At 35.8% G+C, this 12,463-nt stretch overlaps 1 protein-coding gene across 2 annotated transcripts in view; it reads right to left on the minus strand.

The window, feature by feature from the left end:
- IBTK (inhibitor of Bruton tyrosine kinase) overlaps positions 1-12,463 on the minus strand; it is a 94,776-nt gene that overhangs the window by 21,939 nt on the left and 60,374 nt on the right. For both annotated transcript variants that reach the window (XM_019967082.2, XM_019967081.2), the window contains exons 20-25: positions 8,797-8,918; positions 6,824-6,936; positions 4,498-4,646; positions 2,394-2,557; positions 1,256-1,348; positions 573-716 (exon numbers count right to left, since the gene is read on the minus strand). In XM_019967082.2, the coding sequence (XP_019822641.2) occupies positions 573-716; positions 1,256-1,348; positions 2,394-2,557; positions 4,498-4,646; positions 6,824-6,936; positions 8,797-8,918 (785 nt within the window). The remainder of the gene's footprint in view (positions 1-572; positions 717-1,255; positions 1,349-2,393; positions 2,558-4,497; positions 4,647-6,823; positions 6,937-8,796; positions 8,919-12,463) is intronic.

Consider the following 12,463-nt stretch of genomic DNA (forward strand, 5'->3'; position numbering starts at 1 on the left):
GTCTATTATGATATTAGTTACCAAAAAAGGAGGATGCAAGGGAAGCAGGAAGTACAATCTATTTTACATATCTCAAAATTGCCATCTGAACTCTTTGGAAATGATTCCTATTAATGCTGCATTTATGGTTAAATTCTAATGGAGAAAACTATATAACATATTGTTAAGTAAACAGCCCTGCTTAAAAGTGACAATGACAAGCTACAATAACATGATACATACAGGGAATGTGCAAAGAAATTAGGGTGCTAGAAGAGATTTATCAAACTTCTCCATGATATATATTATTTTTATAAAACAATGAAAAAATAATGCTCTCAAATTACTTTAGCAATAAACATTAAAATACCAAGAAGAAATTTTATCTACACATATGAAAAAAATTTGAAAATCATGATATACTTGTCAAAACAAACAAAAAAATAAAGTATTTCCCAAGGTCTGATTCATAACATAAAAGCAAAGGGGAAACAAAATATTTGAAAAAACAGGAGGGGAAAAAAAAACCCAAAGCCAAGAACCACCTTAAAAGCTAATGTACAAAGCTTATTTTAATAAAAATTAGAGCATACCATGCATTCGCTGGCTTGGGGATTTTTGAAGGCGCACTTAAAGCTGTTTCCATGTTATTCATTCCTGAATTATTATCTTTGGTAGTCAATGCAATCATTTTTCGTTGCTTCTGAGAAAGTTTAACTCCATGAGAAATCATTTTTCTAGAAATTAAATTAAACCAATCAGTTTTACTGCTTCTGAGAAAGTTTAATTCCATAAAAACTAATTTTGCTAGAAATTTCTGCTTAAGAATACAGGTAATTATATTGCTTTGTGTTTATTTGATGAAATTTTACTATTAGTAGATCAAAATGACCACAAGTTTCAACAGTGACCATATGTATATATATAAAATCAGTTTATACTACCAAGGATAAAGTAATAGCTACAATGAGCCCTTGCAATAGTGTGCATCATACTTGTATCAGAAATAGCCTATACTGATTATTTTAGAGGCCAATTTCTGGCATATAATATTGTATTCCACAAGAGCTGGACTATCAACCCAACTCAATCTTTAGCACATACTTAAGAAATAATGTTATGGAGGTTAAATTACCTATTAATAGAAAAGAGCTTAGAACTAACTTTAACATCAAATGCAGAAAAATAACAGGAAAGGTCCAGTAGGTCTTTCTAATTCTTTAGGGCAAAACTATAATACAACATGTTCTCTCCTTTTTATGATTTTGTAACCAACCCCAAATTTGTCTTTGGTGTAGTTCCACATTTTTGTCTGCTTTCTTCAATTTGCATGATGGTTCTGAGATCCATGACAGGAGGGCTGACAGGACTAAAAGACATATAAAAGTTACTTTACAACCCGCTCATTACTACCCAAATATTACTGAAACTGTAAATTATATATAAGATTATTAATGAGAGGACAGTTTAGGTCCATTTTGTCAGCTGTGGTCAAATTCATAAATGAAAGCTACTTTTATATATACATACATAAGTAATAATTAAAATGTATCTAAAGTCAAATGTTAAGTGATACATGTTTAACAAGTAAGTCTAACATTAATGATTAGAAGATGCTTCCAAGTGTTCCCACAAGTATGTTTACTTAGGCAAAAAAATTTGCAACTACTTTCTGACTATCTTTAGACCATGAACCATCATAAACCAGGACATCATAATCTTTATTCCAACTGTGCAATAGAGCATATTTCAAAATATTTACACAAATGGTCCAGATGATAGTATAACTAGTAAGGCAATTAACAGTTTTAGGCCTATAATAAACCATACTAGGTAATAAAGATGAAGAACAACCTCAATAAGCATTTTGAAAGAATACTGTATTTTAATTATATTTACTCCTTCAGTTTTAAAAACTGCACTTTCTAAATAAAATTATGGATAGAATATATAGGCAAATTAACACTACAGTATAACATTAAATGAGTATCTTCTGACAATAACCGTGAATAACAACACATTTTATGAGACCTTAAATATCCTTTAATGTGCTAAAGAAAAGATAAAGTAAGCCTATAAAAGACAAAATGGTCTTCCTGAGTGGGTGTTTTTACTAATATACACTATTCATTAGAAAAAAAATGGTGATATCAAGGCACTGTGTGCATGTATGTCTTTGTTACGGAGGATTTACTAGTATTCATTAATGACACTACAAAGGCAACTATATTTTGTCTGGAAAAAAAGCCTATTTTAGCTGATTAGTAATTTGTATGCAGTTAGATCATTTTCTCTATATTAGAAATTTATATTAATGTTTTTAGATGAGCTCCATTAAAAATTTTCATTTGACTAAAAATGAACGATATTTTGCTGACTAACAAGTACAGTACAGAACAAAATAAAAATCCTACCTGAAAGAGCCAGACACCCAATTGGAAGAGCTTGTAGTATCAATTCTGTTACTGGGAATGGGCTGTGGAGCAGTTATTTTAAGTACTGGTGATTTTTCCCATGGTTTTAAATCTTCCCTAAAATATGCAGGAGGTGTACCATTAACATACGATTTAATTTTCCCCTGGAGGAAAAAAAAAATTTTTTTTTAATTGAGTAATAACAGGTACCCCTAGCATAGCAGTTTACACACAGTTGGTACTCAGTAAATACTGGTTAAACTATATTAAAGAATAAAATTTTATGACAATAATCATCTAGCACTTTTAATTCACTTCTTCTATAGGTTAGTATCTTGATCAGTTTTCAAATCCTCAGTGGCTATAACCTAATTACTGGAAGCTTTGGGAGTAATTTTTAGGGAAATAAATCTGCATATTAAAGCCCTATTTACATGAGCATTAAGGAAAAATGTTAATAAATATAAGTGGTTCAAATAAGATATGAAGCAGTAACTTTAAAATTAATGTCCATGATTTGAAGAAGAAAAAAAATTAAAGTTTCGTATAAATGTCACACAATTCACTCTGAATATACTTAAAGGACTCTGAATAAAATGAAAGCCAAATAATATTGTCACTTCAAAAGGGATGCTAAAACTATTGCTATTAAAAGAGGTCAAGGAAGTTATTGAAATAGTTATTTCCACTGCCAGGATAGATTCTTCTATTACTGCTAGAAAGGCACTTCAACCTTCATTTAAACCTCAACTGTCTTCCAGACCAACCTTAGTGTAATATGAATTGCCCCCAAACTTTTACTCTACATAAAAAAATTTAATAAAAATTTGTTTTGTATCAATCCTTGAGGCCTAGAAGACTCTTAATAAAGGGTACATTTTCTGAGGTCTCACAAATTTCTAGATATTCTGATATGTTTTGTGAAAGCACAGAGGTTAGAAAAAAATATCTGGTAAGTTAGAGGTTTTCATTCCCTACAGATTAACAACTATGGAATAAAATGTTAAGAGATGTCTAAAATATGGCCTCCCCAGAGTTGACCCGACTAGGAATTCAGCAGCTTGGTGTCAATTATGCTAGACTAGAAGAACTCTATTTCAGATTGCATTGTTCTTAAATATCATGGAGAAAAGATACTAAATTGTAATTGTAATTCAGCTCATTTTTAAAATCATTTTCCTTAGTTTTTAGCTGGTGTTAACTGACATTCCACAAAATAAATTTCAAGTAATCCAGCCATGAATATACAGGTGGTGCTACTGGTAAGGAATGTGCCTGCTAACGCAGGAGACACAAGAGACATGGGTTCAATTCCTGCATCAGGAAGATCTCTGGAGTAGGAAATGGCAACCCACTCCAGTATTCTTGCCTGGAAAATTCCATGAACAAAGGAGCCTGGTGGGCTACAGTCTATGGGGTTGCAAAGAGTCAGACACGACTGAGCAACTACATATACACATATATTTCAACTGCCTATACAGTATTGTTATACTTTACATCAATATTATATTTAATATAGAAAGATTAGAAATATAACATCATAAAGAGCTCAACACTGCCATTAAAATCTTTAAGAGTAGAAACATTAGGCAAATTTGAGAAAATTAATACTACAGGTATTATGTCACTAATTTTTTATATATATATATATTTTATAAACCAGTTAGAGGAGTGTCTTAGAGTAAAACACTTGTTAAAAAGCCCAGTAAAAAAAAGCTGGGTTCTTAGTAGCTCAGCTGGTAAAGAATCCGCCGGCAATGCAGGAGACCCCGTTTCAATTCCTGGGTCAGGAAGATCTGCTGGAGAAGGGATAGGTTATCCACTCCAGTGTTCTTGGGTTTACCTGGTGGCTCAGCTGGTAAAGAATCTGCCTACAATGCGGTAGATCCGGATTCAATCCCTGGGCTGGAAGATCCTCTGGAGAAGGGAACAGTTACCCACTCCAGTATTCTGGCCTGCAGAATTCCATGGACTGTATCGTCCATGGGGTAGCAGAGTTGAACACAACTGAGCGACTTTCACTTTAGAGTAAAAACAATGAGAGACTAAACTGTCTCTAGACTAGAATTTGAAGAAAATAGTGCATTAAAAAACAAAGACAAACCTCAGACTTATCTGAATGAAATCCTGTTGTGAAGTCAGGAGACTGTAAATCTCTAGGACTACCCACTCCTGCATAGCTTCCTTCAGAGTCTGATGTCAACAGTTCTGGAAGAGACTCCACAGAATTGGTCTTACCAGACTTTAACAATCCTAAAAGGTAAAAAGTTTTTAAACATTTAAACACATATACATTAAACACATGAATTACATTTAAAGAACCAAATAATTTAATGAAGTAAAAAAACTGAAATGGAGGTTTTAAAACAAGTTTTATTCATTTCAATTACATATTAATTATAAGGAAGATTGTTATTTGGTATCTAATTTAAGAAGTGACTCAGAATATTTTCCCCCATAAAGATAAAAAAGGAAGACAAAAATAAGTAAACTCTACTCTTTTTATAAGAAAGTGTATAATTTACTAGTGGAATGTTCCCAAAATTCAAATATAAATTAATCTAATAAATAATGTCTTCTAACTTTAAGGATCAACACAAAAATTAAGCGTTCACACAACTATCCTTGATGAAATTAGCCTCAAACTCAAAATTTCTTCAAGAATAGGTCTTTTTTTTGGCCATTAAATTTAACCTTTCAATCATTATTTGCTTTGGCTACAGAAAGAGTACTATAGCAGGAAGAATACCAAAGGGAAATCAAGAAAAAAAATTTTACTTCTGTTACTACCTGAAATCACGTAAACGTTTTCTGACCTTGCTTCAAGTTTAAAGGAAGGGGCATAAATTAGTTCATTACTAATGTCTCTTCCAACTCTGAAATGCTATGACTCTAACACATGTGCTAACAATAACATCGTTTAAAACAAACCAAATGTCTGCTTTTTCCATAAACCTTTAGGTATTTGGAAAATCACTAGTTCCATGATTGTCTATCCATTTAAATATCTTCCCATCAATGTACCTATGCTTCCTTCTAAGGATGTGAGGTAATTCATGTAACACAGAGAATGAAAAATCACAGAATTTTAAACTTGAAAAGATCCTAAAATAGGAATCAAGATATGTAGTAAATGAGAAATACCTTTATATTAGCTATCTTTTAAAATATCTTTTATATTACCTAAAACAATTATTCTTTGCATTATTTATCAAACATATCAAATACCTCATTTGTACTTAAGTTGTTTGTATAAAGCTGACTATGAAAGAATATACTGTGGATAGAAATTGCACCAGTTTGTCTTACTGCTATAGATACACCTACAATTCCTTGAAGCCATATTGTAGTGTCATTATTTGTTTACACTTCAAAGTTTTATCTAAAGAAACTTAAAATTTAGGTAGCTTAATTTAGATCTAATCAGATGAATCTAGAATATAGGGCAGTCTATACCACCACTGGCCTCAACTTCTGAAAACAGAACAAAACGCTGTGAGGGGGTGCTACTCTAGTTTAAAAACACTAAAAAAACATTAATAAGCAAAGGCAATGTCAATCTTAGTAAGACATTAGATTTTCTTTTACATTAAAACAAAAAAGGCTATCAAAACATTTTTGGACAAGTAGGGAAAGTTGGGTGTAGACTGTAATACTGCTGCTGCTAAGTCGCTTCTGTCATGTCTGACCCTGTGCGACACCATAGACGGCAGCCCACCAGGCTCCCCCGTCCCTGGGATTCCCCAGGCAAGAACACTGGAGTGGGCTGCCATTTCCTTCTCCAATGCATGAAAGTGGAAAGTGGAAAATCAAAGTGAAGCCGCTCAGTCGTGTCCGACTCTCAACGACCCCATGGACTGTAGCCTACCAGTCTCCTCCGTCCATGGAACTTTCCAGGCAAGAGTACTGGAGTGGGGTGCCATTGCCTTCTCCATCTGTAATACTAGATAGTATTATTAATTAATGTCTTCCAAAGTCCAACTCTCTCCAACCTATCTCCTATCTGCAGAGATCTGATATGGCTGAGCCAAGCTGAACTGTATGCATAAGATATGTGCAATCTTTCTACTGTCTCTAGGCTTGAAACACTGCCCTATTCTCTTACCATGTCAACCTGCCTCTTCTTCTTAACTAACCTCTCTACTCTGCAAGAGCCAGCTCAGCTATCACTTTCCTCTAACAGATGTATCCTCTAACAGATCTTCTCAGACTGCTTTGTGTGCCTCTCTTGTGCTCACAGAGCAGATATCAGAGTACTCAACCACAACACACACCATTTTCTGTGGCATCCCTGAGACAAGGATTATCTGTTTCTGTAGACCCAGCAGACAGCATGTAATAGTATTCAACACATGTTAAATGAATTAGATAAGGAATAGAGTCTTGAAAGATTAGATCAGAAAATACACCCTCAAATGGGTTCCACTCACCTGTAGATGGTGGACTCTGAATAATATCTGAAAGATTATAACCTCCAGAACTATCTGACCGTTTACGTGGCTTCTTTTTTGCTTTTGTTTTTGTCTTCTTGACCATACTTTCCCTAGGAAGGAAGCAAACATAAAAGTCATTTTTAAAAAGTTACGTTAGAGGTAAAACAGAACAATGAAATTTTGAGCAATGGAATACAGCATTTTGGTCAAACAGAAAACAGAAGAATACACACGCTCTAGAGTCCCATTTATCTACATGGCCCAGAGTTCCACTAAACTTCAATATAATCCTATCACACTGTAGCTCTAGTATTTCTGTGGAAGTCAGAAACAAGGTGGTATATATGAAAATACTTCGAGAAGTAAAATACTGTACATGTTCACATACAAACTATCTGGAACTAGAAATATTTGGTGATAATTTTTAAAGCATTTCAGGGGCTGCTTAATTCTTTGAATTAAGCATTATTAACCAGGAAAGGGAAAATAACACTATCTATGAGGATATAAGTATCTTATCTCATCCAAAAATATTAAATCTCATTATATAATTTATCCCCAGTTAACACAGGTCAGCTATGAATACTATTATTTTGTAAAGGATAATATATTTAAGTCAATGTTAATTTTATGATAACTTTTAATGTGGAAACACATCATACATCCATGTCAGATATTTATAAATATCAAGTATCCCAACAGCTACCATCAAACTCCAGAAAAGAGGTTAAAAAAAATTCCTGGAACCAAGAAGAACTTTTCAGAGAGCAACATAGTTGATTATTATACTGCTGCTGCTAAGTCACTTCAGTTGTGTCCGACTCTGTGCGACCCTATAGACGGCAGCCCACCAGGCTCCCCCATCCCTGGGATTCTCCAGCAAGCACACTGGAGTGGGTTGCCATTTCCTTCTCCAGTGCATGAAAGTGAAAAGTGCAAGTGAAGTCACTCAGTCATGTCCGACTCCTAGTGACCCCATGGACTGCAGCACCAGGCTCCTCCATCCATGGGATTTTCCAGACAAGGGTTCTGGAGTGGGGTGCCATTGCCTTCTCCAGATTATTATATACTTACATATATATACACTCATACTTACATGTAGTAAATTACTTGAACATCCCAAAATTTTAAGAGGTCATTTACCAAGTAAAGGGAAAGTAATTCTATAATCAGCTGATAAACTAGCCTGAAACACAGACTGGAAATTCTAAACCTGACTTGTCAAACAGTCAACAGGGAGATTATGTAGAACCTGGAATATTTTATCAGAGGACTCCCAAATGCCAGGCACTATAGGTCATGTCTCTTGAACTAGTAGGGTTCTCTATACTGAGGGATCTAGAGGAATGGCTGATGAATCCCCTTGGTTCACCCTCCCCAGAAGGCAAACCTTTTCTCTTCTATCAAGATGGAGAAGAGGCACTTATTTGGTTCAGGAATAGATGAATGCTTTTTGAAAAATTCTCTAACAATGCTTTTTGAAATCCAACCATGTGCACTCATAAACTTAGTGCCTCTAATTCTTAAGCCTGTCAAGAATTCTGTTTTAGTCTTTTCTGTTCTAAGTCATTATTGCTCAACAACCACTTTCCAACTTCCAAAACATTAACATCTCCTGACTGCCATTTACTCCTTTCCCGTTCTCTCTACTCTAGCACAATATGCCTTTTTCATTTCTTTACTATGCTCTCTGCAGGGTTTGGAAAGGTACCGAAGATAACTGCACTTATTCAACCCAACATATTAAACTGGAAGGGTATATTCCTTTATGCTTAATTTTGTCATATCTGCAAATATTAATTATGCATTTATATCAAAGCTAAGAATGAACATAAATACCTATTTTCTATGTTAATTTTCACATCTTCTTTCAGTGTCAATACAAAAGTGCCAACAGTGTCCAAGATTGGGAATGGGGGAAGGAGAAAAGAAATGGAAAAAAAAAACAAAAACCCAAATCTAAAGCTTACGAGTAATTCTGTTCCATATTTACTTCTTCTTTCAAAAAGATATCTCCATCTTCTACATCCAAATAGCTAATATCTGGTCCATCTTGATATGGTGTAATGACTCTTCTCTCCATTGCTGGAATCTATAAGAAAAAAGATGTTACTTTTTTCTTATAAATTCTACAAAATGTGTAGAGGAATGACATCACCTACCTTTCTCTCGCCCCTTCAATCTACAACCAGTAAAAGAGCCAGAGCTCAAGAAAGGTGCTCCTTTCCAACACACTAGGACACCAGAGATTTCCACACATCTGTACATCTAAAGGTGTAGGTTGGAACACACAGAGGAAGGAGGCAGAACCACTAGGAGTGGAGTCTGTGCCTGTGATCCTGGGCCTCTAACCACGGCAGCTGAGTCCACAGCTTCAGAGACCCGAGGAGCAGCAGGCGAGGTGGCACACACATCTCTAGCCTCCTGAAAGGAGTGGTGGCGCTCACAACCACAGGCTGCTAGGTAGCAGTGGCAGTGGGTCCTGGAACCCAGCCCTCAACCCCCACCTCCCACTGTGGAGGAGCCCAGAAACCTTATACGACAGCAGACACAGCAGAGATGCCTGTGAAACTGTGCCTCCTGCCACTCTCATGCTCCTCCTCCCCCTATGCAGAGGAGACCGTCACAAAGAGTCCCAGACACTGGGGAGGGCCCAACATCCCAATGATGACAGCAGCTCTGGCCGAAGAAAGGCAGTAAGGATCAGGGAGGCACAGAAGGAATCGTGACGGCACTGAGGCACACTTCTCCCAGAGCCAGCGGAAGCTGAAAAGTGCCAGCTAGAAAATGTAATCGGACGCAACACAGGGAAGAAACCAAAACCTAGTGTTATAATGCCACCTTCTGGAAAACAAAAGTAAGGACTCTAACTTCCAACCTATCCTTAACTTCAAATGCACCTGCAAAGGAATAATTCATCAAGCACCGTATACAAGCACTATAACACTATATCACAAAAAAGAAAATATTTCTCCAGAAACCAAACTGAATCACAGAGTGTTTCAATATAACTGAAAGATAATTCTAAATAGCCGCTAACTCAAGGAGCTACAAGAAAAGTCAGAAAGGTAGTTTAATGAGCTCAGGAATAAAATTAATGAACAGAAGAAATACTTTACCAAAAAGATAGAAACTCTAAAAAAAGAACCAAACAAACATTGGAACTGAGGAATCCAACAAATAACATAAAGAATGCATTAGAAAGAAATAGAAATAGAGTTAATATATGGAAGAAAGAATAGCAAGCTCAAAGATAGAAATCTTGAAATGATACAAGTATAAGAAAAATGAGGAGCAAAATATTTAAAAATGAGGAAATTCCTCAAGACCTATCTCTTTTAGGAAGGATGACACTAAGGTAATCAGTAACCCAAAAGGAGAAGAGGGAGAAGGCAGCAGAGCGTTTATTTAAAGAAATAACAGCTGAGAAAGTCCCAAATCTGGGGAAGGAACTGGATAAACAAGTACATAAAATTAAGAGAACACCAAATTACCTCATACAAAATGACCTTCTCCAAGACAACTAATAAAAAATAAAATTGCTAAGAGTCAATAGCAAAGATTTTTAAAGGCAGGCAGTGTAAAAAGGACAGTGGCCTATAAAGGAACCTCCACTAGGCTATCAACAGATGTCTCAGCAGAAACTCTACAGGCGAGGAGGGAGTGAAATGACAGTCTCAAAATATTAAAAGACCAAAAACTGTGAGCCAAGAATATTCTATCTGGGAAAGATATCATTTAAATATGACAGAGAGAGAAGGCTTTCTCCAATGAACAAGCTGAGGGAGTTCATCAACATTAGACCTGCATAATAAGACATGTTGAAAGCAGTACTTTAATAGAGACAAAAGTAAATAAAACTTTGAGCAAGATGATAAATAGAACCAGGAAACTATAGAGCATAAAGGTTAAACGGAGAAAAAAAGAAAAAAAAACTATAAGCCATTGCTGTTTGGTAGCAAACCCACAACATAAAAAGGGACAATTTGAGAAAGCAAAAACAAAAAAGAAGATGAGAAAAACTGAACAGGTAAAGCAAGGTAACATACTATCAGCAGAGAAAAGACTGTTTTTCTATGAGACGTTTTTTACAAAGCTCAGGACAACCACAAAACTTTATGTTACAGAGCAGAGAGATGAAACATAAAAAAAGAAAACACTGAGAAAAAGACCAAAGAAACCTCCACACCAAAATGACAAAAACACAAGGAAAAAGAAACAATGGAGATGTCAAGCAACCAAAAAACAAAACATAAAATTTCAGGAATGATGCTAAAGCTGAAACTCCAGTACCTTGGCCACCTCATGCAAAGAGCTGACTCATTGGAAAAGACTGTGATGCTGGGAGGGATTGAGGGCAGGAGGAGAAGGGGACGACAGAGGATGAGATGGCTGGATGGCATCACTGACTCAATGGACGTGAGTCTCAGTGAACTCCAGGAGTTGGTGATGGACAGGGAGGCCTGGCGTGCTGTGATACATGGGGTCGCAAAGAGTCAGACACGACTAAGTGACTGAACTGAACTGAACTGAAGTTCTTATCTATCAATAATCACCCTAAATGTAATGGATTGAATTCATGAATCAGAAGACAGAGACTAGGTGAATGCACCAAAAAATAGGACTCAACTATATGCTACCTCCAGCAGACACACCTCAGCTGTAAGGACAAACACAAGCTCAAAGTGAAGAGATGGAATATTATACTCCAAGCAAATGGCAGCAAAAAGGAAGCACGTATAGCCATCCTCATACCAGACAAAATAGACTTCACGCGGAAAAATGTAACAGACAAAAAATGGTCCGTATACAGTTATAAAGAGGACAACTCATCAAGAAGACATTGAAGTTACTAATGTATGTGTACCTAACCTAAGAACTATAAAATATATAAAACAATTATTAACCAACCCAAAAGGAGAGAAATGACAGTGACAAAATAATTGTAGGGAGTATTTACCACCCACTTACATCAAGAAATGGGCTTCCCTGTGGCTCAGCTGGTAAAGAATCCGCCTGCAATGTGGGAGACCTGGGTTCGATCCCTGGGTTGGGAAGATCTCCTGGAGAAGGGAAAGGCTACCCACTCCAGTATTCTGGCCTGGAGAATTCCATGGACTGTATAGTCCATGGGGGTCACAAAGAGCCAGACATGTCTGAGCGATTTTCACATATACATCAACAGACAGATCAATCTAGAAAGAAAGTCTACAAGGAAACAGTGGCCTTAACTGAAACATCAGACCCAATATATTTGACAAATCAGATTTGAACAAGAACATTCCATCCAAATGTAGCAGAATATACATTCTTCTCAAATGCTCATGAAAGTTAATTAAGGATAAGCTACATGTTGGGACACAAAAGTCTGAACAGATTTAAGAAACCCCAAATCCTATCAAATATCTTTTCTGATTACAATGGTATAAGAAAATAGAAATCAAGAACAAGAACAATAGAAAAATTACAAATATGTAAAAAACAACATGCTACAGAACAACTGGGTTACTGAAGAAATCAAAGGAGAAACAAAATTCTACCTGAAGACAAATGGAAATATGATATAGCAAAATCTATAAACAGCAAAAGCAGTACTAAGGGTTTGTAGCAATAAAGGCTTACCTCAAGAAACAAGAA

This window comes from Bos indicus, chromosome 9 (assembly GCF_029378745.1).
Source record: "Bos indicus isolate NIAB-ARS_2022 breed Sahiwal x Tharparkar chromosome 9, NIAB-ARS_B.indTharparkar_mat_pri_1.0, whole genome shotgun sequence".
In the NCBI taxonomy this organism is placed as follows: Eukaryota; Metazoa; Chordata; class Mammalia; order Artiodactyla; family Bovidae; genus Bos; species Bos indicus.